The sequence below is a fragment of the Cetorhinus maximus genome, chromosome 2 (genome assembly GCF_964194155.1).
Source record: "Cetorhinus maximus chromosome 2, sCetMax3.hap1.1, whole genome shotgun sequence".
NCBI classification, from domain to species: domain Eukaryota; kingdom Metazoa; phylum Chordata; class Chondrichthyes; order Lamniformes; family Cetorhinidae; genus Cetorhinus; species Cetorhinus maximus.
This window is the reverse complement of record NC_135880.1, coordinates 899,449-927,229: the sequence shown is the minus strand read 5'-3', so window position 1 is coordinate 927,229 and position 27,781 is coordinate 899,449. Positions and strand designations below refer to the sequence as shown.

Here is a 27,781-nt window from a genome sequence, read left to right as displayed (position 1 = left end):
TTCTGTTTTTGTTTTGGATTTCCAGCATCCGCAGTAGCTTTTAGCTTTTTGTTTTTATCTTATTTTGTCTGTGTACCTCTTCCTGTTCCCTATCCTACGTTTATTGTATGAATGAAAAGGTGGTCATGTTTTGCTCCTCCTCTCAGTTCAGTGAGAAAAAATAAACTAACCTTCTGATTTTGCTCTATCTCGAGTTTGCTCTGGAGTTATTAATCGAGGATTGGTTCGCTCAAAACTGAGGGGTTGGGGAAACTACACCACCGCTTATAAAGGGCAAAATCAAAAATCAAAAACACCTTTCAACCTTGACGGTTGGCGAGAGGAGAAATCAGGGCTGTTCAAATTAAAAAACTCCCTCCTGTCTGTAACAGCAAGGAGACCAAAACTGTACACAGTGCTCCAGGTGCAGTCTCACTAAGGCCCTGTACAGATGCAGCAATACTTTCTCACTTTTATACTCGATTCCCCTTGCAACAAACACCACATTCTATTTCCCTTCTTAATCACTTGCTGTACCTGCATACCAACCTTTTGTGATTCATGTACCACAAAACCCTTTGTATAATAGAGTTCAGCAGTCCCCCTCCATTCAAATAAGATACTGTTTTTCCATTCATCCTGCCCAAGTGGACAAGTTCATTTTCCCACATTATACTCCATCTCCCAAATTTTTGTCCACCCATTTATATATATCCCTTTATAGGCTATGTCCCCTTGACAGCTTTCTTTCTTTCCTACCTTTATCATTAGCAAAATTAGCTACCACAATTTCGGTCCCTTCATCCAAGTCATCAATATAAATTGTAAATAGTTGAGGCCCCAGCACTGATCCCCGAAGCACTCCACTAGTAACACCTTGCCAAACCCGAAAAATGACCCATTTATCCTGCTCTCTGCTTCCTTTTACCTAACCAATTCATGCTAATACGATTTGCCTGACACAATGAGCACCATTTTGTGTAGTAAACTTTTATTTGGTACCTTGGCGAATGTCTTTTGGAAATCCAAGTACAGCATATCTGCAGGTTCCCCTTTATCTATCTTGTTACTTTCTTTTATTTTTACAGTGTGTGGACATTGCTGGCTAGGCCAGCATGTACTGCCCCATCCTCAATTGCCCTCGAGAAGATGGCGGTGATCTGCCTTCTTGAACTGCTGTTGTACTTGTGGTGTAGGTACACCCATAGTGCTGTTAGAAAAGGAGTTCAGGAAATGAAGGAAAAAATGTCATATTTCCAAGTCAGGAATGGTGTCTGGCTTAGAGGAGGACTTGCAGATGGTGGCGTTCCCATGCATCTGCTGCCCTTGTCCTTCTAGGTGGTAAAGGTTGCGGGTTTGGAATGTGCTATCAAAAGGAGCCTTGCTGAGTTACTGCAGTGCATCTTGTAGATGGTACACACTGCTGCCACTGTGCGTCAGTGGTAGGAGGAGTAGATGTTTGCAGATGATACAAAGATAGGTGGAGGGACAGGTAGTATTGAGGAGGCAGGGAGGCTGCAGAAGGATTTAGACAGGTTAGGAGAATGGGCAAAGAAGTGGCAGATGGAATACAACGTGGGGAAGTGTGAGGTCATGCACTTTGGTAGGAAGAATAGAGGCATAGACTATTTTCTAAATGGGGAGAGAATTCAGAAATCTGGAGCGCAAAGGGGACTTGGGAGTCCTAGTCCAGGATTCTCTTAAGGTTAGCTTGCAGGTTGACGCGGTAGTTAGAAAGGCAAATGCAATGTTGGCATTTATTTCGAGAGGACTAGAATATAAAAGCAGGGATGTGCTGCTGAGGCTTTTTAAGGCTCTGGTCAGATCACATTTAGAATATTGAGAGCAATTTTGGGCCCCGTATCTCAGGAAGGATGTGCTGGCCCTGGAGAGGATCCAGAGGAGGTTCACAAGAACGATCCCAGGAATGAAAGGCTTAAGATATGAGGAACGTTTCAGGACTCTGGGTCTATAATCGATGGAGTTTAGAAGGATGAAGGGGGATCTGATTGAAACTTACAGAATACTGAAAGGCCTGGATAGAGTGGACGTGGGGAAGATGTTTCCATTAGGAGGAGAGACTAGGTCCCGAGGGCACAGCCTCAGAGTAAAGGGAAGACCGTTTAGAACAAAGATGAGGAGAAACTTTTTTAGCCAGAGAGTGGTGAATCTATGGAATTCATTGCCACAGAAGGCTGTGGAGGCCAGGTCATTGAGTGTATTTAAGACCGAGATAGATAGGTTCTTGATTGGTAAGGGGATCAAAAGTTACAGGGAGAAGGCAGGAGAATGGGGTTGAGAAACTTATCAGCCATGATTGAATGGCGGAGCAGACTCAATGGGCCAAATGGCCTAATTTCTGCTCCTATGTCTTATGGTCTTATGTTCAAGGTGGTGAATGAGGTGCCAATCAAGCAGGTTGCTTTCCTCTGGCTGGTGTCAAGCTTCTCGAGTGTTGTTGGAGCTGCATTCATCCAGACAAGTTGATCTCATTTCGGCCTCAACTCCAATTTCCCACCCTCTCCCTATAACCCTTCAACCCGTTACTAATTAAAAATCTGTCTATCTCCTCAAATTTATTCAGCGTCCCCACATCCACTGCACTCTGAGGTCGTGAATTCCACAGATTCACGGCCGTTTGAGAAAAGTAATTCCTCCTCATCTCTGATTTAAATCTACCATCCCTTAGCCTAAAACTATGGCCACTCGTTCTGGAATGCCCCACAAGGGGCAACATCCACTCCACATCTACTTTGTCCATCCCCTTTAGCGTCTTATATACCTCAATTAGATATACTCTCATCCTTCTAAGCTCTAGTGAGTATAGGCCTAAACTGCTCAATCTCTCCTCATAAGACAAGCCCCGCATCTCTGGAATCAATCTAGTGAACCTCCTCTGAACCGCCTCCAATGCAACTACATCCTTCCTCAAGTAAGGGGATCAAAACTGTGCACAGTACTCTAGGTGCGGTCTCACCAATGCCTTGTACAGTTGCAACAACACTTTCCTATTTTTATACTCTATTCCTTTAGCAATAAAAGCCAAAATTCCATTTGCCTTCCTTATTACCTGCTGTACCTGCATACTAGCTTTCAGCGATTCATGCACGAGGACAGCCAGATCCCTGTGCACTGAAGTATTCTGATGTTTCTCTCCATTTAAATAATAAGTCGCCTTTTTATTCTTCCGATCAAAATGGATAACCTCACACTTATCCACTTTAAATTCCATCTGCCAAATTTTGGCCCATTCACCTAATCTGTCCATATACATTTGTAAATTTTGTTATTTCTTACTTTCCCACCTATTTTGGTGTCATCTGCAAATTTAGCTATAGTGCCTTCTATCCCTGAACCCAAGTCATTAATATAGATTATAAATAGATGGTGCCAATAGTGAACCAGTTGGGTCTTTGTGATAATCACTAATAGTCTCATGGTCACTATTATTAAGATTAGCTTTATCTTCCAGATTTAAAAATTGAATTTAAATTCCACCAGCTGGCATGTGGGATTTGAGCCTGTGTCCCCAGAGCATTAGCCCAGGCATCTGGATTACTAGTCCAGTGACATTACCACCGTGCCACCATCTCCCCCTAAACTATCAACTATTCCCTCTAAAATATGTTTCTAACGATTCAGTGAATGAAGACTCTCAGCAAAGATATATTCCATTGAGAAAGACTTAAGTATGCACCATCTATGATTAACTAAGGACGTTGAGGATAGTATAAAAAATAAAAAAAAACATAATACTGTGAAGATTAGTGGGTACGTTAGGAGATTGGACAGATTTTAGAAACTGACAAAAAAATTAGAGGGAGAAATTAGAATGTGAGTGAAAGCTAGCTAGAAACATTAGAATATTGTAAGAGTTTCTAGACATACTTAAAAACGAAAAGGTTAACTAAAGTAAGTGTTGGTCCTCGAGAGGCTGAGAATGGGAATGAATAATGGGAAACAAGGAAATGGCAAAAGTGTTGAACAGATATTTGTCTGGCTTCACTGTAGAAGACATCCTTACCTGGTATGGCCTACATGAGACTCCAGACCCAAACAATGTGGTTGACTCTTAACCGCCCTCTGAAATGGCCTAGCAAGCCACTCAATTCAACGGTAATAGGGATAGGCACCAAATGCTGGTTTTGCCAATAATGCTCGCATCCCAAGAAAGAATGAAGAAAACTTATAGAAAAAGTGGATACAAGAACTTGCAATTGGTTGAGCACTGCACAGTATTGTTAGCCTATGTCACACAAATTGCTTGTTTTAATGCAATAGCTGACAGCCCCACATGGATCTGCTCCCCCTAGTGTTGCAGCTTGAATAAACAGCCATCAACCAAAGCCAATTTGATAATTTATTGAATAATTAATTTTATTACTCAGTTAATCAATCAGATCAAGAGGATAAACTTCAAATTAAATATCAGGGAATAACAACACAAAAAGTCTGAATTTTCCAGTATAAAATCTAAAACACAGAGTTAAGTAAAAATTTTCAGTTAACCTCCCTATATAAGTGACATCAGCACAGGAGAAGCATTGCACTGGTGAGCAGCTGCTGAGATTTATCCAAGTAGTAGGTTTACTGCATCCTGTTCCATGAGGGAACTCAAGGATGCTTCTCTTGTCCTGGATAACTATATGTGCAGGAAACGTAATCAGCTGCAGCAGCTTGGTCTCAGGGTCTCAGACAGAGCTTAAGAGCCAGAGTCACTGCTGATAAGCAGCAAGCAGCTTTCACACCACGCAAGTGACAGGCAATAACTCTCTCCAGCCATTTCCCTTCATATTCAATGGCATAACCATTGCTGAATCTCCTATCAACTTTCTGATGCTACCAGTGACCACACTGACTGGACCAGCCAGATAGATACTGTCCTGTTGCTACAAGAGCAGATCAGAGGCTGGGAATTCTGTGCCGAGTAACTCGACTCTTGTCTCCCCAAAGCCTGTCCACCATCTACATGTCAGGAGTGTGATGGAATACTCTCCACTCACCTGGAAGAGTGCAGCTCCAACAACACTCAAGAAGCTCGACACTATCCAGGGCAAAGCAATCCGCTTGATCAGCACACTATCCAGTAACAGTGCACATTGGCAGCAGTGTGTACCATCCACAAGATGCACTGCAGCAAATCACCAAGGCTCTTTCAATGACAGTACCTTCTAAACTATGACCACTATCAGCTAGAAGGACAAGGGCAGCAGATGCATGGGAACAGCACCACCTGGAAGTTCCCCTTCAAGCCGCACACCATCTTGACCGTCGCTGGGTTAAGATCCTAGAAATCCCTTCCTAACAGCACTGTGGGTGTACCTACACCACATGGACTGCAGCAGTTCAAGGTGGCAGCTCACCAGCACCAAGCATAATTTGGGTTGGGCAACAAATACTGCCCTTATCAGTGACACACTCGTCCCATGAAAGAATAAAAAAATTTCCCACAATTGAGCCAATTTCAACTGAACTTCTGAGAATTTTTATTTTATTATTTATATGCATTTATATTGCTTCCTTCCCTCAGCTTTAAATCTCTCTGCTGTTTAAGATGACCAGTGAGGCTCTCATTCAGGGCCCTATTGCTGTCCAGTAGTGTGCTATTTTTTGTGTTTCCCAGCTTTGCTGTGATGTCCTTTGGTTCCCTCCCAACCAGCTTCTAACCTGATTCAGCCTTTTCCCACTGGCCTGCAGCATTAGTCTTATACCTTTATCCCGTTCGTTCATCCTCCTGTCCATCACATCTCTACATTCGCCCTGCACTCTTCATGTCTAACATGGGAAATTGTACACAGACCTTGTTCCATCATACTTTATCACACAATTAGGCATTCATTCTCCAACTGTGACTTTTTTTGCCCACGTTTCCCAATTACTGTATCAAGTTCCATCAGACATGGTGTAATTGCAGATTCTGACCACAAGGTAGCACCATATTACCTTTCTCCACAAAGTTTTCAGTTTTTTAATTTACATTATTTACAATGTTATTTAGGGGAATTAAATATTTCACAGCAACGGGACTAAATATAGCCACTAACTATATTTTAATATCTTCATTAACAAGCTAATTTCCAAGGCCTCAGCTTCTCAAGGCTGGTCTTCAACTGGATATTAAATTACAACAGGCAAAACTGCTTCAATCATATATGTGCATCCTAAACAAGTGCATCAACAGGACTGAAATGAAACATTGCTAGTTCTGGGTGTCCTGAAGCTCTACTTGCAGCTCGATAGCATTGACATTAATGACAGGGAGGAGCTTGCTACCAATCGTTAAAAACGGCAACAACTTGTCCATCAAGCTGCATCGTGCTTTGAGTCACAACATCTTAGTGATGAGACAAAGCAGCAGCAAAGGAAAAAAAGGAGGCAAGTCCTACACTCCAGGTCCCACAACCTTGTGAGACATCCTGCTCCATGTGCCCAAAGATCTACAGGTCAAGAATCAGTCTGTTCGGTCACATGAAGACCTGTGGCAGAAACTCTCAATCTTGAGCAGACGTCATCCTCGAATCAAGGGACTGACAATAACAACGATCAATAGAATTTGAATGTCTTTGCCTTTTGTAGCTGCTCCCCTCCAATGCCCCTTAAGAGTCAGACCTTACCCAGGTACTGCCAGAGCCAGAGCCCATTTCCACACTCCATACACTCAAAAATGCCAAGTCAGTGCCTTTGATCAAACATTTGATTTACACCCATATTCCTCTGTGACATTGCTAATGGTAACAGGTTTAATAAGTGCTACCATTAGGAAAAACAAATGTGCATTTGTAGATTTTCATTGGTAAATTATGAAAGTCAGGTTTTTAGTTCTGTAAATGGTGCAACTAACACACCCTTCCCACATTAAAATGAAAATCTCCCTGCAATGCCTGCTTCCAGATGACAATCTCTCAATTCCAGCTGGCCTGGTGCTATATTTTTCTACAGTTTACATGAGCACTTTAGCAAAGCATAATAAGTGGCCATATGCAAGGGGTGCTGCCCTGCCGGAGATGTTGCCTGAAACAAACAAGAGACAAGAGAACAAGGTTTCTGACAGGACAAGGTGATGATGGTTTTAACCTTCCCAACAGTTATTGTGAAATAGGAAGAAGGATGGTAGTGAGTTCAATGCAGAGACTGAAAGGCTGCACCTTGAGAGGACTAAAATGAAAAAACAGTATACTATAAATGGCACAATGTTGAAAAGTGTAGATGAGCAAAGAAATCTTATTTTCTATACGTATATGAATCCACAAAGGTGGCACAGCAACAGAACCTCATGCTGTTGCCCACCTCTCAGTTGATGAATCAGTGCTAATCCATGTTGAACACCACTTGGAGGAAGCACTTAGTGGGCTATGGCACAGAAAGTACTCTGGGTGGGGGACTTCAATGTCCATCACCAAGAGTGGGTCGGTAGCACCACTACTGACCAAGTCCTAAAGGACATAGCTGCTAAACTGGGTCTTCAGCAGGTGGGGAGGGAACCAACAAGGGGGAAAAAACATACATGACCTTGTCCTCATCAATATACCTGTCGCAGATGCTTTTGTCCATGACAGTTGGTAGGGAGTGACCACCGCACAGTACTTATGGAGACAGTGTCCCATCTTCATATCGAGAACATCCTCCATTGCACTGTGTGGTGCTACAACCGTGATAAAGGGATAAAATTCCAACAGATCCAGCAACTCAAAACTGGGCATTTATGAGGCACTGTGGGCCATCAGCAGCAGCATTGTATACAACCACAATCTGTAAACTCATGGCCCGGCATATCTCCCACTCTACCGTTACAGTTATGCCGGGGATTCAATGATGAGTGCAGGAGGGCATGCCAGGAGCGTCACTGCAAGTTTCTCAGGGTAGTGTTCTAGGCCCAACCATCTTCAGCTATTTCATCAATGATCTTCCTTCCATCAGAAGGTCAGAAGTGGGGATGTTCACTGCTAATTGCACAATGTTCAGCACCATTCACAACTCCTCAGATACTGAAGCAGTCCCTGTCCATATGCAGCAAGATCTGGACAATATTCAGGCTTGGACTGACAAGAGGCAAGGAACATTCATGCCACACAAGTGGCAGGCAATGACCATCTCCAACAAGAGAGAATTTAACCATCGCCCCATGGCATTCAATGGCATTACCATCACTGAATCCCCCACTAACAACATCCTGGGGGTTACCATTGACCAGAAACTGAACAGGACAAGCCAGATAAATAATGTGGCTACAAGAGCAGGTCAGAGACTTGAAATCCTGTGGTGGGTAACTCACCTCCTGACCCCCCAAAGCCTGCCCACCATCTACAAGGCACAAGTCAGGTGTATGATGAAATGCTCTCCGCTTGCCTGGATGAATGCAGCTCCTACAACACTCAAGAAGCTTGACACCATCCAGGACAAAGCAGCCCACTTGACTGGTACTCTATCCACAAACAATGACTCCCTCCACCACCAGCACACAGTAGCAGTACAATCTACAAGATGTACTGCAGGAACTCACCAAGGCTCTTTCAACAGCACATTCTAAGCACACAACCTCTACCATCTAGAAGGACAAGGGCAGCAAATGCATGGGAACACCACCACCTGCAAGTACCCCTCAAAGACACACACCATCCTGAATTGGAAATATCAGCTGTTCCTTTAATGAGGGGAATTGAAATGTAGGGAGGCTATGCTTCAGTTGTACAGGACATTGGTGAGGCCACATCTGGAGTATTGTGTACATTACTGTCTCCTTATTTAAAGAAAGATGTAAATGTGTTAGCAGTTCAGAGAAGGTTTACTAGACTAATACCAGGAATGGGCGGCTTGTCTTATGAAGAAAGATTGGACTGACTAAGCTTGTATCGCTGGAGTTTAGAAGAGTAAGAAGCGACTTGGTCAAAACCTTTAAGGTCCTGAGGAGTCTTAACAGGGTGGATGTGGAGAGGATGTTTCCTCATGTGGGAGAATCTAGAACTAGGGGTCACTGTTTAAAAATAAGAGATCGACCATTTAAGACAATGAGGAGAAATTTTTTCTCAGTCATGAGTCTTTGGAACTCTCTTCCTGAAAAGGCAGTGGAAGCAGGGTTTTTGAATATTTTTAAGGCAGAGCTAGATAGATTCTTGATTAACAAGGTGGTGAAAGGTTATTGGGGGTAGGCAGGAATGTGGGGTTGAGGTTACAATCAGATCAGCCATGATCTTATTGAACGGCGGAGCAAGCTTGAGGGGCTAAGTGGCCTATTCCTGCTCTTAGTTCATATATTCCTATGTTCACTCCAAATATAGCTAGTGGAAAACCAAAAGTAGTGGAAACTAAGAGTTTCTCAGGGTAGTGTTCTAGGCCCAAAGATTGCCCAAGATTGACTGAAGCCAATTCACATTCAAAGCAGGGCTGAACTGGGTATTAAATAATGCTGGATACAAGGTGCTCAGGAAAGATAAGAAAAGAAGAAAGGGGCAGGGGAGGGTGGCAGCATTGATTCAGAAGAGCATTGTTGTGCCAGAGAAAGAAGATGTCCCAGAGGTGAAGGGGAAATCTATTGGTTAGAGTTAAGGAACAAAGAAGGTGCAATTACATTGCTCGGTGCTGCTGATAGGCCACCAACTAGTAGATGTAGAGGAACAAATTTGCAAGTAAATTACAGAGGGGTGCAAGAAATGTAGAGCAGTTATAACGAAGGCTTAAATTAGCTATAAGAGACTGAGATGATAGTAGTGTAAAAGGTTGAAAGCGGCAAGAATTCCTAGGGTGTGTTCAGAAAATTTCTCTCAGCAGTATGCTTCCAGTTCGATAAGAAAGGCAGCACTGCTAGGCCTGTTCTTAGGAATGAGGTGGGCCAAGTAAATCAAGTGTCAGTAGGAGAACATTTAGGAGACAGTGATCATCCTATCATAAGGTTTAGGATGATTATGGAAAAGAACAATGAACAATCCACAGTAGGAATAAATGGGGGAAAGCCAAATTCAATGGGGTAAGAATGGATCTGGGCCAATACTTGGAATCAAAGGTTGGCAGGAAAAACAGTGACTGAATAATGGATTGTCTTCAAAGAGGAGATAGTTCAGGCACAGTCGAGGTATATTCCCATGAAGAGGAAGGGTAGGGCAAACAAATAAAGCAATCCCTGGACAGCAAAAAGAGAGAGAGATTAAGACAAAGAAAAAGGGCCCTTATGTCAGGTGGATAATATAACCACGAACCAGACTGAACATAGAAGGTTCAGAGGAGAAGCAAAAAAGCGAGGAAGCTAAAAGAGTATGAAAAGTGACTGGCAGCCATCATAAAAGGAAATCCCCAAAGTTTTTTTTATATAGGCATATAAATAGTAAAAAGGTGGTAAAAGGAGTGGAGCCGATTAGGGACCAAAAAAGGGATTTGCAGACAGAGGCAGGGGCCATGGCTGAGGTGGCAAATGAATACTTGCATCTATACAATTGTACAGGGCATTGGTCAGAGATCTACAGCTTTGGTCTCCTTATTTAAGAAAGGAAAGAAATGCATTAGCAGTTCAGAGAATGTTCATTCGATTGATACCTGGGAGGAGGGCGCTGTTATCTTACGAAGGAAGGCTGGACAGGCTTTATCCATTGGAGTTTAGAAAATTGAGAGGTGATCTTATTAAAACATACAAGATCCTGACAGGACTTGGCAGGGTGGATGCTTAAAGGAGTTTTCCTCTTGTGGGTTTCCCCTTTTTGGAGAGGCTAGAACTAGGGGGCACAGTTTAGAAATAAGGGGTCTCCCATTTAAGACTGAGATCAGAAGAAATATTTTTTCTCTGAGGGTCATGAATCCTTGGTCTCTCTTGGGAAGAGAGTGGTGGAGGCAGGGTCAGTGAATATTTTTTAAAGCAGAGGTAGACAAGATTCTTGACTAACAAGGGAGTCAAAGGTTACTGGCGGCAGGCGGAATTCAGGTTTGTGGCCACAATCAGATCAGTCATTATCTTACTGAATGGCAGAGCAGGCTCCAGGGGACGAATGGCCTACTCTTGCCCCTGATTCGTATGTTAGTATTTTCTATTTTCGCCAAGGAAGATGTTGCTATCCAAATCATGGTAAAAGAGGTGGTAGTTGGAAGGGAGGCGGTGGCGTAGTGGTATTGTCGCGGACTAGTAATCGAGAGGCCCCGGGTAATGCTCTGGGGACACAGGATCGAAGTCCATCACAGCATATGGGAGCATTCAAATTCAGTTAATCAATACGAGCCTCTTCTGCACTGAGAGATTCTGTGAACGCACAAAATAGTAGTAGGCCATTCGGCCCCTTGAGCCTGCTCCGCCACTCAGTAAGATCATGGCTGATCTGTTTTGTGTTTCAAGTTCCACATTCCCATCTATCCCTGATAACCTTGGATTCCCTTGCTCAATAAGAATCTATCTACCTCCATCTTAAAAATATTCAGGGACCCAGCCTCCGCTGCCTTCTGAGACAGAGACTTCCAAAGTCGCACAACCCTCAAAGAATTTCTTCCATCTCTGTCCTATAAGGGCGACCCCTAATTTTAAAACAGTGCCCCCTAGTTTTGGACTCACCCACAAGAAGAAACATCCTTTCCATGTCCATCTTGTCAATACCATTCTGTTTTTTTATTCCTCTTGCCAAAGTGAACAACTTCACATTTTTCCACATCTCGAATTAAAAAGTTAGTCTTGGTAGTAGCGACCATGAAACTACTGCCAAGTGTTGTAAAAACCCACCCGAGTCACTATGTCATTTTGGAAGGAAATTTGTCGTCTTTGTCTGACCTACATGCGACTCCAGGCCCAGAGCAATGTGGTTGACTCTTAAATGCCCTCAGAAATGACCTAGCAAGCCATTAGTAGTATCAAAGCCACTACAAAGTCTACAAAAAGTAATGAAAACAGGCAGATCAACCGGCATCAACTTAGGTACCGGAAACTACAAAGGCAAATACAGCCCTGTCAATCCTGCAAAGTCCTCCTTGCTCATGTCTGGGAAATAGTGTCAGAATTAAGAGAGCTGTCTCACAGACTAGTCAAGCAACAGCCTGACAGTCATCCTCATGGAATCATACCTTACAGATAATGTCCCAGACACCACCATCACCATCCCTGGATATGTCCTGTCCCATCAGCAGGACAGGCCCAGCAGAGGTGGCAGCACAGTGGTATACAGTCAGGGGAGGGTTGCCCTGGGAGTTCTCAGCATCAACTCTGGACCTCATTAAATCTCATGACATCAGGACAAACATGAGTAAGGAAACCTCCTGCTGATTACCACGTACCACCCTCCCTCAGGTGATGAATCAGTGCTCCTCCATGTTGAACATCACTTGGAGGAAGCACTGAGGGTGGCAAGGGCACAGAATGTGCTCTGGGTGGAGGACTTCAATGTCCATAACCAAGAGTGACTCAGCAGCACCACTACTGACCGAGCTGGCCAAGTCCTACAGGACATAGCTGCTAGACTGGGTCTGCGGCAGGTAGTGAGGGAACCGACCAGAGGGTAAAGCCTGCTTGACCTTGTCTTCACCAATCTACTGTATGCAGATACATCTTCCATGACAGTATCGGTAGGATTGACCACAGTCCTTATGGAGACAAAGTCCCATCTTCACATTGAGGATTCCCTCCATCGTGCTGTGTGTCACTACCACTGTGATAATTGGGATCGACTTCAAACAGATCTAGCAACTCAAGACTGGGCATCCATGAAGCACTTTGAGCCATCAGCAGCAGCAGAATTATACTCAAACACAATCTGTAACCTCATGGCCCGGTATATCCCTCACTCTACCATTATTGCCAAGCCAGGGGATCAACCCTGCTTCAATGAAGGAACACTTGGCACCCCTAAAAATGAGGTGCCAACCTGGTAAAGCTACAACACAGGACTAGTTGTGTGCCAAACAGCGAAAGGAACATACAATAGACAAACTAAGTGATCCCACAACCAACGGATCAGATCTAAGCTCTGCAGTCCTGCCATATCCAATCGTGAATGGTGGTGGACAATTAAACATCTTATCAGAGGAGGCAGCTCCACAGCTATCCCCTTCCTCAATGATGGAGGAGCCCAGCATATCAGTGCAAAAGTAAAGACTGAAGCACTTGCAATAATCTTCAGACAGAAATGCCGAGTGGGTGATCCATCTCAGCTTCCTCCTGAGGTCCCCAGCATCACAGGTGCCAGTCCTCAGCCAATTCAATTCACTCCATGTGAAATCAAGAAACAGCTGAAAGCATTGGATATTGCAGCAGCTATGGGCCCTAACAACATTCCGGCAATAGTACTGAAGACTTGTGCCCCAGAACTAGTGGCGCCTGCAGCAAATTGTCCCAGTACAGCTACAACACTGGCATCTACCTAGCTATGTAGAAAACTGTCCAGCCATGTCCTGTACACAAAAAGGAGAAATCGAACCCAACCAATTACCACCCCATCAGTCTACTTTCAATCGTCAGTGAAGTGATGGAAGCTGCCATCAAGAGTGCTAACATGTGGCACTTAAACAACCTGCTCACTGCTGTTCAGTTTCTGTTCCACCAGGATCACTCAGCTCCTGACCTGATTACAGCCCTAGTCCAAACATGGACAAAAGAGCTGAACTCTAGAGGAGAGGCAAAAGCGACTGCCCTTGACATCAAAGCCACATTTGACAGTGCGTGGCATCACAAAGCCATGGCAAAACCCAACCATCTTCAGCTGCTTCAATAAACCTTCTTTTCATCAAAAGATCAGAAGTGGGGATGTTCGCTGCTGATTGCACAATGTTCAGCACCATTCGTGATTCCTCAGATACTGAAGCAGTCCATGCTCATATGCTGCAAGACCTGGATAACATTCAGGCTTGGGCTGGCAAGTAACATTCATGCCACATAAGTGCTGGGCAATGACCATCTCCAACAAGAGAGAATCTAGTCATTGCCAAAGGCCCCTGCGACCTCCTCCCTTGCCTCCCTCAGCTGTCTGGGACACAAATCATCCAGACCTGGAGATTTGTCCACTTTTAAGCCTGCCAACACCTCCAATACCTTGTCACTCCCTATATCAATTTGCTCAAGAACCTTACAGTCTCTCTCCCCGAGTTCAATACCTTCATCCTCATTCTCTTGGGTGAAGATGGATGTGAAGTATTTGTTCAACACTCTAGCGATGTCCTCTGGCTCCACCCATAGACTGCCCCCTTGGTCCCTTATGGGCCCTACTCTTTCCCTGGTTATCCTCTTCCCATTGATATACTTATAGAACATCTTGGGATTTTCCCTTTTACCAGCCAGAGCTTTCTCATATCCCCTCTTTGCTCTCCTAATTGCTTTCTTAAGCTCCACCCTGCACTTTCTGTACTCCACTGATGCCTCCGCTGATTTGCTTCCCTTGTACCTGCTAAAAGCCTCTCTTTTCCTTCTCATCGTAACCTGAAATCTATGGTCATCCATGGTTCTCTGGGCTTGTTACTCCTTCCTATCACCCTAGAGGGAAAATGTTGAGCCTGTACCCTCCCTATTTCCTTTCTGAATGCCCCCACTGCTCTTCTGTAGATTTCCCTACAAGTAGCTGTTCCCAATCTACTTTGGCCAGATCATACCTTATTTTACTAAAATTCGCTCTCCCCCAATCCAAAACATATTTTTGCAACTTGTCGATTTCTTTGTCCATAACAAGCTTAAATTGTACCGTGTTGTGGTCGCTATCACTAAAATACTCCCCCACACCACCTCAGCTACCTGTCCGGCTTCATTCCCCAGAATTAGGTCCAGTACTGCGCCGTCCTTTGTTGGACCCTCTACATATTGACCTCAAAAGTTCTCCTGTACACATTTCAAGAAATCCACTCCATCCAAGCCCTTAACACTATGTCTATCCCAATTAATGTTGGGAAAGTTGAAATCGCCTAATATAATTACCCTATTTTTATTGTTTTTACACACCTCCTCAAATTATGCACATATTTGCTCATCAATTTCCCGCTGACTATCTGGGGGTCTACAATAAACACCTAACAATGTGGCTGCCCCTTTCTTATGCCTAAGCTCTACCCACAAAGCTTCATTCGATGTCTCCTCCAAGATATCATCTCTCTTTACTGCAGTAACTGACTCCTTAACTAATAATGCAACGCCTCCTCCTCTTTCACCCCCTCCCCTCCATCCTCACCTGAAGATTCTATATCCCGGAATGTTGAGGTTTATAAGATTGAGGGGCATAGATCCAACACTGGATCAGCTGCACCAGCTCAGCCTTCTACAAGCTACATCAGTGAATGTTCGACAAAGACCACTGCAAATCAACAGAAGTCCTTATGTACAGAGCACTTGTTATCACCACACTCCTGTACTGCAGTGAGACCTGGAATGTGTACCAATGACACACAAGAGTGCTAGAGAAATTCATTCAACAGACACTACTGTCCTTCTTGAAGCCAGTTCTATGAGCATTCAGGCAAAGCTCCTACAACCAACTTCGATGGACTGGACACTATGTCTAGATGGCTGAAAAGTCTCTCCCACACCAGGTCCTGTTTCCTCAACTCTCAAATGGCAAACATTCCAGGGGAGGACAAAGAAAACACTTCAAAGGCACTCTGAAGCTCTCCTTGAAACATGGCAGCATTGACATTAATGACTGGGAGAAGTTTGCTGTCAATTGTTCAGGATTGCAACAACGAGTCCATCAAGCTACATCACACTTCGTGTCCCAACATTTTGGTGATAAGGCAGAGTAGCAGCAGAGGAGGAAAGAAAAGGAAGCAAATCTACCTGTCCCATGTGCCCAAAGATCTGCAGGTCAAAAATCGGCAGTCACATGAAGCCCCATGGCAGAAACTCACGACCCTGACTAGATGTCATTCTCGAATTGAGGGAGAGCTGACAACAATACCATTGGACCGAGTGATTAATTGGAGCTCGTAACAAAGGCAATCTTGGGGACTTTAATCATCTTATAGATTGGATAAATCAAATCAGCAAAGGTAGTCTGAAAGATGAGTTTGTCAAATGCTTTTGTGACAGTTTCCTGGAGCACTGTTTTAGATTGAACATTGTACAATAAGGCAAGTTTAATTAGTAATCTCATTGTAAAAGATCCTCTGGGGTAAAAATGACAATTGTATTCCATATGAAATTTGAAAACGACACAAACCAGTCCTGAACAAGAAACTTAAACAAAGCCAATTACTCAAGTACGAGGGGGAGAGTTGGCTAAAGTTGATCGAGTAAATAGACTAAAAGCTATGGCGATAAATAAACATTAGAAAACATTAATCAAAGAACAAACATTCAACAAGAACAAAAACTCAGCATGAAAGGTCCACCCGTGGGTTACTCAGGAAGTGAAGGACAGTATTAGATTAAAGGAAAAAAGATTATAATGTTGCAAAGAATAGTAGCAAATCTGAGGATGTGGGCCAGCAACAGGACACCAAAATGTTGAAGAAGGAAAAATTGGAATGATAGTAAACTAGACAGGAACATAAAAAAACGATTGTAAGAGCTTTTGCAAGTGTATAAAAAGTAGAGTAACTAGTGTAAGCTTGGTCCCTTAGAGGCAGCAACAGGAGAAATTATGGGGCATGAGGAAATGGCAAAGACATTGAAATACTTGGTGCATTTTTACAGTAGAAGACACAAAAATTACATATCAGAAACAAAGGATAATCAAGGGACTAAAAAAGCTGTGGAACGCAAATTAATATCAGCAGAAAAAAAGTACTGGAGAAGCCAAAGCCCCAGGACCTGAAGGCCTATATCGTAGGCTTCGAAAGAGTTGGCTGCTGAGATGGTGGATGCGCTGATTATGATTTTCCAATATTCTCTAGTTTCTAGAAGGGTCCAAGCGAACTGGAGGTTAGCAAATGTAAACCTGTTATCAAGAAAGGAGGGAGAGAGAAAACAGAACCAGAGGCCAGTTAGCCTGACATCTATTGTCGGAAAAAATGCTGGAATCCTGTTACTGTAGAAGTCGTAACAACACACTTCAAAGATCATAGTATGATCACACAAAGTCAACGTGATTTTACGAAATTGAGAGGAGTTGCAAGTAATGATGACAGCAAACTAGGTTGGGGTGGTATAGCCAACAATGAAGAATGCAACGAGGCATGAGAAAACTTGCAATCTTGGCAGTTATATAGCAAATGAATACTGACAGATAAATGAGAGAGGATGTGCATTGGTAGGAAAAATAGAATCATCTACAGGTAGGAAAATAAGAAACTGAATGGGGCAGAATCAATAAAATAGTTTAGCACAGTGAGGGCATTCAGTCTGTACCTTTCATGGAGCAAAATACTGCAGATGCCGGAAAATCTGAAATAAAATCAGAAAATGCTGGAAATATACTCAGGTCTGGCAGCATCTGTTGACAGAAAATCAGAATTAATGTTTCAAGTCTGTGATTTTTCATCAGAACTGGGAAAAATTAGAAATGTAATAGGTTTCGTGCAAGTGAAAGGCTAGTGAATGAGAATAACAAAAGGGAATGTATGGGGTTTGGTGTAGGGCAGGAGAGATTAAATGACAAACGGTTGCATGGTGTAGCGCCAAAGAAAGTGGTAAGGGGACAAGCAAGATGAATCTAAAAGAGATGTGAATGGCAGGATCAAGAATAGCTTCTGTCCGAAGGCAATGAGAAGGAAATACGACAAAAACAGGAGGGGAAAAATAAACACAGTAAAGAAAGAAGGAAACAAAATCAGGTAGAGGCCAGGATCTAAAACTGTTGAACAATTCTGATGAAATAAAAAAATCACAGACCTGAAAAGTTAACTCTTTCTCTCCACTTTGGGGGGCGCAGACGATGGCATTGTGCTATTGTCACTGGACTAGTAACCCAGAGACCCAGGGTAATGCTCTGGGGACCCGGATTCGAATACCACCACGCTGAATTTGAATTCAATAAAAATCTGGAATTAAAAGTCTAATGATGACCATGGAGCCATTGTCGATTGTTGTAAAAACCCATCTGGTTCACTAATGTCCATCAGGGAAGGAAATCTGCCGCTCTTACCTGGTCTGGCCTACATGTGACTCCAGACCCACAGCAATGTGGTTGGCTCTTAAATGCCCTCTGAAATGGCCTAGCAAGCCACTCAGTTGTAACAAACCACTACAAAGTCACAAAAAAGGAATGAAACCAGGCAGACCACCCGGCATCGACCGAGGCACTGCAAAAGACAACAGCAATCTCAGCCCTGTCAACCTGCAACGTCCTCCTTACTAACATCTTGGGGAGTAGTGCCAAAATTGGGAGAGCTATCTCACAGTCTAGTCAAGCAATAGCCTGACATAGTCATCCTCACGGAATCATACCTTACAGATAATGTCCCAGACACCACCATTACCATCCCTGGGTATGTCCTGTCCCACCAGCAGGACAGAACCAGCAGATGTGGCAGCACAGCGGTATACAGCCGGGAGGGAGATGCCCCGAGAGTCCTCAACATTGACTCCAGACCCCATGAAGTCTCATGGCATCAGGACAAACATGGGCAAGGAAACCTTTGCTGATTACTATGTACCGCCCTCCCTCAGCTGACGAATCAAGTGCTCCTCCATGTTGAACATCACTTGGAGGAAGCACTGAGGGTGACAAGGGCACAGAATGTACTCTGGGTGGGGGACTTCAATGGCCGTCACTGAGACTAGTTCGGCAGCACCACTACTGACTGAGCTGCCCCAGTCCTAAAGGAAATAGCTGCTAGACTGGGTCTGCAGCAGGTGGTGAGGGAACCAACAAGAGGGAAAAAAATGCTTGACCTCATCCTCACCAACCTGCCTGCCGCAGATGAATCTGTCCATAACAGTATCGGTAGGAGTGACCACCGCACAGTCATTGTGGAGACGAAGTCCCGCCTTCACAGTGAGAACAACTTCTATCCTGTTGTGCGGATAGATTTCGAACAGGTCTAACAACTCAAGATTGTGCATCTATAAGGCGCTGTGGGTATTAGGAGCAGCAGAACTGTACTCGAACACAATCTGCAACCTCATGGCCCGGCATATCCCCCACTCTACCATCATTACCATCAAGCCAGGGATCAACCCTGGTTCAATGAAGAGTGCAGGAGAGCATGCCAGGAGCAGCACGAGGCATACCTGAAAATGAGGTGTCAACCTGGTGAAGCTATAACACAGGACTACATACGTGCCAAACAGCATAAGCAACAATTGATAAACAGGGCTAAGCGACCCCACAACCAAGCAATCAGATCTAAGCTCTGCAGTCCTGCCACATCCAGTCGTGAATGATGGTGGACAATTAAACAACTCACTTGAGGAGGAGGCTCCACAAATATCCCCATCCTCAATGATGGAGGAGCCCAGCACATCAATGCAGGAGATAAGGCTGAAGCATTTGCTACAATCTTCAGCAGAAGTGCTGAGTGGATGATCCATCTCAGCCTCCTCCAGAGGTCCCCAGCATCAGAGATATCAGTCTTCAGCCAATTCGATTCACTCCACGTAATATAAAGAAATGGATGAAGACACTGGATACTGCAAGGCTTTGGGCCCTGACAATATTCTAGTAAAAGTACTGAAGACTTGTGCTCCAGAACTTGCCTCACTCCTAGCCAAGCTGTTCCAATACAGCTACAACACTGGCATCTACTCAGCTAAGTGGAAAATTGCCCAGGTATGTCCTGTACACAACGAGCAAGACAAATCCACCCAACCAATTACCGTCCCATCAGTCTACTCTCGATCATCAGTAAAAAGTGATGGAAGAGGTCATCAACAGTGCTAGTAAGCAGCACTCGCTTAGCAATAACCTGCTCACTGACACTCAGTTAGGGTTCCGCCAGGGTCCTGACCTCATTACAGCCTTGGTTCAAACATGGACAAAAGAGCTGAACTCCCAAGGCGAGGTGAGAGTGACTGCCCTTGACATCAAGGCAGTATATGACAGAGTGTGGCATTAAGGAGCCCTGGCAAAACTGGAGTCAATGGGTATCAGGGGGAAAACTCTCCACTGGTTGGAGTCATGCCTAGCAAAAAGGAAGATAGTTGTGGTTGTTGGAGGTCAGTCATTTCAGCTCCAGGACATCACTGCAAGAGATCCTCAAGGTAGTGTCCTCAGCCCAACCATCTTCAGTTGCTTCATCAATGACCTTCCTTCCATCATAACGTCAGAAGTGGAGGATGTTCATTGATGATTGCACAATGTTGACCATTCGCGACTCCTCAGATACTGAAGAAGTCCATGTCCAAATGCAGCAAGACCTGAACAATATCCAGGTTTTGGCTGACAAGTGGCAAGTAACAATCATGCCACACAAGTGTCAGGCAATGACCATATCCAACAAGAGAGAATCCAACCATCGCCCCATGATGTTCAATGGCATTGCCATCAATGAATCTCCCACAAGCAACATCCTGGGGTTTACCATTGACCAGAGACTGAACTGAACTATCCATATAAATACTGTGACTACAAGAGCAGGTCAGAGGCTAGGAATTGTGTGACGAGTAACTCACCTCCTGACTCCCCAAAGCCTGTCCACCATCTACAAGGCACAAGTCAGGAGTGTGATGGGATGCTCCCCATTTGCCTAGATGAGTACAGCTCCCACAACACTCAAAGTTTGTCACCATCCAAGACAAAGCAGACCGCTTGATTGGCACCACATCCACAAACATTCACTACCGACGCACAGTAGCAGCAGTGTGTACCATCTACAAGCTGCACTGCAGGAATTCACCAAGGCTCCTTGGACAGCACATTCCAAACCCACGACCACTACCATCTAGAAGGACAAGGGCAGCAGACACATGGAAACACCACCACCTGGAAGTTCCCCTCCAAGTCACTCACAATCCTGACTTGGAAATATATCGTCGTTCCTTCACTGTCGCTGGGTCAAAATCCTGGAACTCCCTTCCTAACAGCACTGTGGATGTACCTACATCACATGGACTGCAGTAGTTCAATAAGGCAGCTCACTACCACCCTCAAGGGCAACCACGGATGGGCAATAAATGCTGGCCCAGCCAGCGGAGCCCACATCTCATGAATGAATAAAAAAAAAGATGCTGTCTGACCTGCAGAGTATTTCCCGCATGTTTTTATTTCAGATTTCCAGCATCTGCAGTATTTTGCTTTTGCATTGTTTAATTCACTGCCACTTCTCTTCTAGGAATGCCCACCTTGAAGTTGTGCTGTATCTTCCTCTCTAATTTCCCCTACCAAATTAGTCAAACCCCTTCCCCATAGCACTAGCAAATTACCCCAAGGACATTGGTCTGGATTTGTTCAAATGAAATCTGCAACAAAAAAGTTCATCTCAAATGAGTGTACAAAGCTCTGCAAATGTGTTAGATTTATCCGCCACCCTTAATCACCTCACAATCACTATCTGTATTATCAAAATGGATTGCAAAACACTATGAGCCTTCAGCCTTTATGCTGCAGAAGTCACTTCAACATATAGGTACCAAGGATTGTTTGTTTACCTGTCTATTAACCAAGTACACAATTGATGGACTGATAGATCAAATTTAGATCCTAGATGACCCCGAACTTTAGTACATTGTATAACTGTTGACAATCAAGTGAAAGCAAGAATAAAAAAAAGTGTCAGCAAAAAAAAACCAATTGGCTCCATTATAAAATCTATTACTACATAATAAGATGCATATTGAGGTCACATACGAAAATCAACTCGAAACACGTTTAATGAACTTTGCACGTGTTTCAAAGTATCACTGTAAAGACTTCCGTAGTGGACACTGCTATGCAATCCCAGTTCCAATCATACCTCAAATAAACTCTATTTAAACTGTAGAACTGCAACAGGAACATTAGACATTTAGAAGCCTACAACAGAATGGTAAACAATAAAAGTCAGTACTTACAATCAGTGAGGCTAGCAATCCCAGCAAGTGTGGTGATGGGAACATGAGGCATATCCCCATTCATCCTGAAGTTGTAGAAATAATCGTGTCTATGCACAGATATTTCAGTCTAGGTCCCAGTCAACTTCACTTCACATCTCCCAGATACTGCAAAAAACAAAGTCAGTCCATCAATATCAGTAGTTACATCAATTCCAGTTCAGTTGGAAACACAGTCAGAGAGGGCCACTATTTGGCCATTGTATCCACGCTGGCTCAATGCTGAAGCAATCCAAAACTGCATTGCCCCTTCTCCATAGCCCTATATCTTTCCCTATTTCAAATATTCATAAATTTTCTGTTAAATGAATCAAAGGTTTGTGACAAAGGAGTTCATGTCCTAAGTACCAGGTGTGAAGAAATATCTCCTAACTCACGCCCTCGAGACAATTTTAAACTGATGACACGCTTGTCATTCCTAGTCTTTCGCTATTTGCCGGTTCTTACTAAGCAAAAGAAAAAACAAATCCTGAATATTTGAAATAAAAACAGGAAATGATGAAACTAGAAAAGTAGTCAGCATTCAAAAATGAAAGGAAGCTTAATGATTAACGAGTAGATTTTAAAGGGTAGTTCTGCTGTATTTCCCAAACAAATGCTTTAAATAGCTGGAATGTCAAAATAATTTTCCAAAAATATCACATTTGCATCATGAATACTAGTCATAACTTTACTTAGAAATATAATCTTCATCAACATGGCCAGAATATTAAAAGCAAACTTTGCAATTCTAATCAAGCCTTTAAAAGGAAATTTAAAGAATTAAAAAGGAGCATCAAGTGTTAATGACATTGATGTTTAATAACCTCTAGAAAACAAAACTAAGCTGCTTAACAATCAAATGCAGAATCTTAGAAATTAAAGATATGCTCACTGCTCCTTACATGCACGGACATTTGTTTGTGAGCAGTATGTGAAAGGATTATCTTGCACGTATATGCTTTGTACTTTCAGCTTCAAATTGGGTTAGATTAAATTCTGTCCTCTTGAGCAAATACCATTGCACTGCTCACCCTAATACTTTTGGGATGGACTCCTTGTACAAAAACCCCCAAGATTTTTTTGTCCCCTTTATGCCTCTAAGTAAACTATTCCAGTACTGCCCACCTGCCAACAGCTGCGTAATTTTATCAGCAACATACTGAATGGACAGACTTTATTGACCAGCCAGTCTGTCTTGGTCCATCTTTTGTAGGGTTAGTCTTTCAGAAGAGCCCTGAAGAAACATTTAGTCCATCAAGCTTGCACTTGTGTTTTGTCTGAGTCTATATGTGTAACAAAATTCATAACTTCCCCTCCCATTCATTTCTTTTGCAATAATCTTACATCACAGGCAGTTTTGAAGATGCACAAACAAAACATTTTTACCTCTGAAGAGCCATAAGGACTCGAACCGTTAACTTTTTTTTCTCCACAGATGCTGTTAGGCCTGAGTTTTTCCAACATTTTCTGTTTTTGTTTCATTTTTACCTTTTACCTCAATCCATTAGGTCAGTTTAGTAGTTAATTAATAGCTCAGTTAATCTTCTACAAGTACTATGTAATTGAAGAATATAATGGGCTCATAGAATTTTTATATGAATGTTAGCCCCTGGAATACATAAATACAGACAATTTCAAGTACTGATGTATTTGACAAATGAAATAGGTTAACATAGCCTCGGACCAGTAAAAGCGTGGGAGGAAACTGTCCCAACACAGGTTTCATATGAAATTGGACAATTATCAAAGTCCTTGAAGAGAAGGGAATATAAGACAGCAGAGTGGTTTAAACTAATAAGGGAGTGAGAGATAGGACAGATCTAGAGAGGGGGAAGAAATGGAATGAGTCATAGGTACCAAATTAAGTTTAAGAGATTTTGAACACAGGTCAAAGAGTAATTTCTTTCACTGCATCTCCTGACACTAAACTGGAACAGGAAGTTGGCAGCCACTCAGTTAACCAGGGCATGTACATCATTGTGCATCCATTGAATGCTCACCACCCGCTTGCTGCCTCCAGCTTGCCGCCTCACGCACACCACCCGGCATGCCACCCTGTCACTGTGTTCATTGGCCTGTTCACCGCTCCTCACGCAACCCTTGGCTGTGTCGCCAGTCCTCTGCTGAGCGGCGAGTGGTAGGCAGTGAGGGAGCAGGGCAGCGAGCGGAATGCAGTGAAGGGTCAGGAGCAGGGCGGCCAGTGAGGAGGGGAGGTCAAATCGGAATTTAATTACATGCGATTCCAAGATCTTTAACTGGTGTTTTGGGGATCAACATTCCGTGAAAAATACAATCCTTAACCATGGTTGTCAGAGTGTAGATCATACATCATTAAAGACTCTGCAAAGCGGAGAAACATTTGAAAAAAAAATCACATTTTATTGGTGTTGCATTTGTTAAAATAGTTTTACACTGCTCAATATTAAGGGTGGTAATATTCTTTTGATGCAGGCAGCTACCCCCTGGCAGTGATGTCATAGGCACTGTGACTGCATGTGCGGCAAGTGCACCCTCCGCAGTTACAATGTCAACAAACAGCCTCTTATCAATGTTACGATGCAATGTTTACCTTACCTTCCTCTATCTACTAATGCTTCCTCATCTGCTGGAGAGTTTCTGGCATTTTCAGTTTTTAATTTTGGATCTCCAGCATGCACAGGTATTTTACTTTTGTATTAGTGATCCAGGTGTCCTGAACTAATAACCCAGAGAATGAGGGTTCAAATCTCAACATGCTAATTTGAGAATTTGAATTCAGTTTGAAAAAAAAACAGGAAATAAAAAGCTGATATCACTAAGTGACCCCAAGTAGTTCAGTAACATATTTTAGGGAAGGAAGCATGCTGTCCTTCCCCATCTGGCCTATAAGTAATTTCAGCATCTATCAAAGAAAACAGCTTAACTGCTAATCTTGTCCCATGACAGAGACCTTGTTTCAGATTTTTATTATAGAATTATAACTACTCTTCCCTAAGTTTGTGTGGTGACACACCCATTGGAGTTGGACTGCATAGAAACTTGAGGGTATAGGCTTATCTCTTTGGAGTCGTAACTGATGTATTCTTCAAATTCACCTGACAGCTTTTCAAAAACCTTTTCATTCAAACCTAATGGACCTTCAGTCTTAAAGAATAGTTTGCAAATAATAATTTGTATCAAATAATTGGCCCCATTATTTTGCCACACTTAACCAACCCCATTAATTTCTATGTAACCTTTCTATGTAACCTTTCCCTTTCTATGTAACCTATGCCACCCCACCCCTTTCCTATGTCACCCACCACCCCAATCTCTCCAGCCTGGGTAGACTTTGTTGTTGAACTCCCCTTACCTTACGCTGCTTGTTTTTTTCCCCACCAGCCTCCTCCATACCATCCCTCCCATGCATTTCCCCCGGACTAATTCTCAATCCCTCCCATCAGGATAACTTGGTTGTTGGGCTCCCCTGACCTTTCACTGTTTTTTTTTTCTCCACCAACCCGCCCCACCCCCGCCACCATTCCACATGCACCAGGTTCCACACGTCAAATCAAGCCACCAACTGAAAAAGGCACATATGGTTATAGATATAATTACTAAGCCAATGCTGTAAAATTAAATAGTAGATTGAAGTCCAATATCTTTCACCATGTGGAACTTGCAATACTTCACCATTAAAACAGCCTATCAAGAAGTTTAATTGATTCTATTTATCGATGTGCTGTAATTTCCAAAATAACTAACAAAAGTTACGTAAACCAAACATTGATCAACTAATGCAGGTGCAGATTCCAACAGGCTTGTTGCAAATATGTTGACAGCTACTTCAGAGCCTATCACGATTGGGTTTGGAATTAACAGCGACCCACAAAATTTACACAGTGCGCTTTAGAGTTACTGTGCAACCAAACAGTTCTGGACTATAAACAACTCTCAGGCCAACATTGCAACAGAAAACTTTGATATTTGGGTCCTGCTGGGAGATTGCAAATGTAGACAAGTAAAATGTGACAGCATTCGGTTAATGCTAGAAAAAGGGAAGTAATGCTGGAACTGTATAAAGTGCTGGTTAAGCAAGAGCTGGAACTGTGTACACAGTTCTGGTCACCACATTACAGGAAGGACGTAATTGATCTGGAGAGAGTAGAGGAAATTTACAAGAATATTGCCAGGGCTTGAAAACTGCAGCAATGAGGAAAGATGGATAGGATAGGGTGTTTTCCTTAGAACAGAGGCGGCTATGGGATGACCTAATTGAGGTGTACAAAACCGAGGGGCCAAGATAGGGTAGACAGGAAAGACCTGTGTCCCCGAGCTGAGGGGTCAGTTACCAAGGGTACAGATTTAAGGTGATTGGTCAAAGGATTAGTGGGGACATGAGGGAAAACTTTTTCACCCAAAGGGTGGTGGGCATCTGGAATTCACTGCCTAAATTGGTGGTTGAGGCAGAAACACTCAACTCATTTAAAATGCACCTGGATTTGCATCTGAAGTGCTGTAACTTGCATGGCTACGGACCAGAGGCTGGAAAGTGGGATTAAAATGAGCGGCTAGCTTCTTTTTCTCTCTTTTTGGCTGGCGCAGACGCGATGGGCTGAATGGCCTCTTTCTGCACTGTAACTTTTCTATGGTTTTATATAGCACTCACAGAGTACCCCAAAGTGCTTAATGAATGAAAAACTATTGAAAGTACTGTCATGCCATTAATTTTGGCAAATGTTGTGCCAAATTGTAAGCAGTAAAGGATCTCAAAAAGGCATGACATTAATGACTATGTCATTTGATTTGGTGTTGAGTGACAGAAAAATGTTGGCTAGGACACTGCAATCACGTCCCTGTTCTTTGAATGATGCAATAGGGGCTTTACATCCACCTGGAATTCTCCCACCTGACCAGACACAGCTTCCATTGAATGATTTTATCAAAATCTTAAGACAGCCCAGCACTCCATCAGTGCTGAAGTGTCAGCCTGAATCATGCTCAGTCTCTGGAGTGGACTTGAACCCATGAATGTGTGTCTTAGGTACTTGATGTTAATGGTAACAATTGCTAGGAATTTTCTGGAGCTGTAAAGATAAATACAAGAGAGATGCAGTCCATATCTCAAGTGTGCAATGGCTTGAATTTCAGACTTTTCATTTTCACTACATTAGACAAAAGATCTAAATTAGATCAAAGTGCTTAGAGGCCACCACATCAGGTAAAGCATTAGACAACAAGAGCAAAGGCCCCTGTACCATACAAATACATATAAATGTACAAATTAGGAGTAGACCATCCAGCCTGCTCCACCATTCAATAAGATCATGGCTGATCTGATTGCAGTCTCAACTCCACAATCTGCTTACCTCGACTCCCTTATTCAAGGATCTATCCAACTCGGCCTTAAAAATATTCAATGACACTGTCTCCACCGCTCTCCAGGGAAGAGAGTTTCAAAGACCCATGGCTCAAAAAACATTTCTCTTCATCTCCGCCTTAAATATTTTGAAACTGTGTCCCCTAGTTTGAGTCTCTCCCACAAGGGGAAACATCCTTTCCACATCCACCCTGTCAAGTCCCCTCAAGATCTTATATGTTTCAATAAGAACCTTCTAAACTTCAATGAATACAGGCCCAGCCCGTCCAACCTTTCCTTACAAGATAACACCGCCAGTCACACCCCCATCCCATCCCAGGTATCAGTTGAGTGAACCTTCTCTTAACTGCTTCTAATGTAGTTTTATCCTTTCTTAAATAATTCTTAAATAAATTAAATATCCTTTCTCAAAACCGTACACAATACTCCAGATGTGATCTCACCAATGCCCTGTGCAACTGTCGCAAAGCATCCTTGCTTTTATATTTCATTTACCTTGCAATAAATGGCAACATTCCATTCGTCTTCCTAATAGCTTGCTGTACATACAAAATAGGAGTAGACGACCATTCAGCCTGCCAAGCCTGTTCCGCCATTCAATAAGATCGTGGCTGATCTGCTTGTATTTCCAATTCCAC

At 43.2% G+C, this 27,781-nt stretch overlaps 1 protein-coding gene across 8 annotated transcripts in view; it reads right to left on the bottom strand.

Annotated features, from left to right (window-relative positions):
• LOC144691642 (nipped-B-like protein) overlaps window positions 1-27,781 on the bottom strand; it is a 564,605-nt gene that overhangs the window by 451,871 nt on the left and 84,953 nt on the right. For 7 of the 8 annotated variants that reach the window (XM_078559979.1, XM_078559947.1, XM_078559954.1 and 4 more), the window contains exon 2: window positions 21,785-21,931. In XM_078559979.1, the coding sequence (XP_078416105.1) occupies window positions 21,785-21,848 (64 nt within the window). In that variant the 5' untranslated portion in view covers window positions 21,849-21,931. Of the gene's footprint in view, window positions 1-21,784; window positions 21,932-27,781 lie in introns of those variants that run through there. The other variant, XM_078559970.1, reaches the window with a different exon arrangement.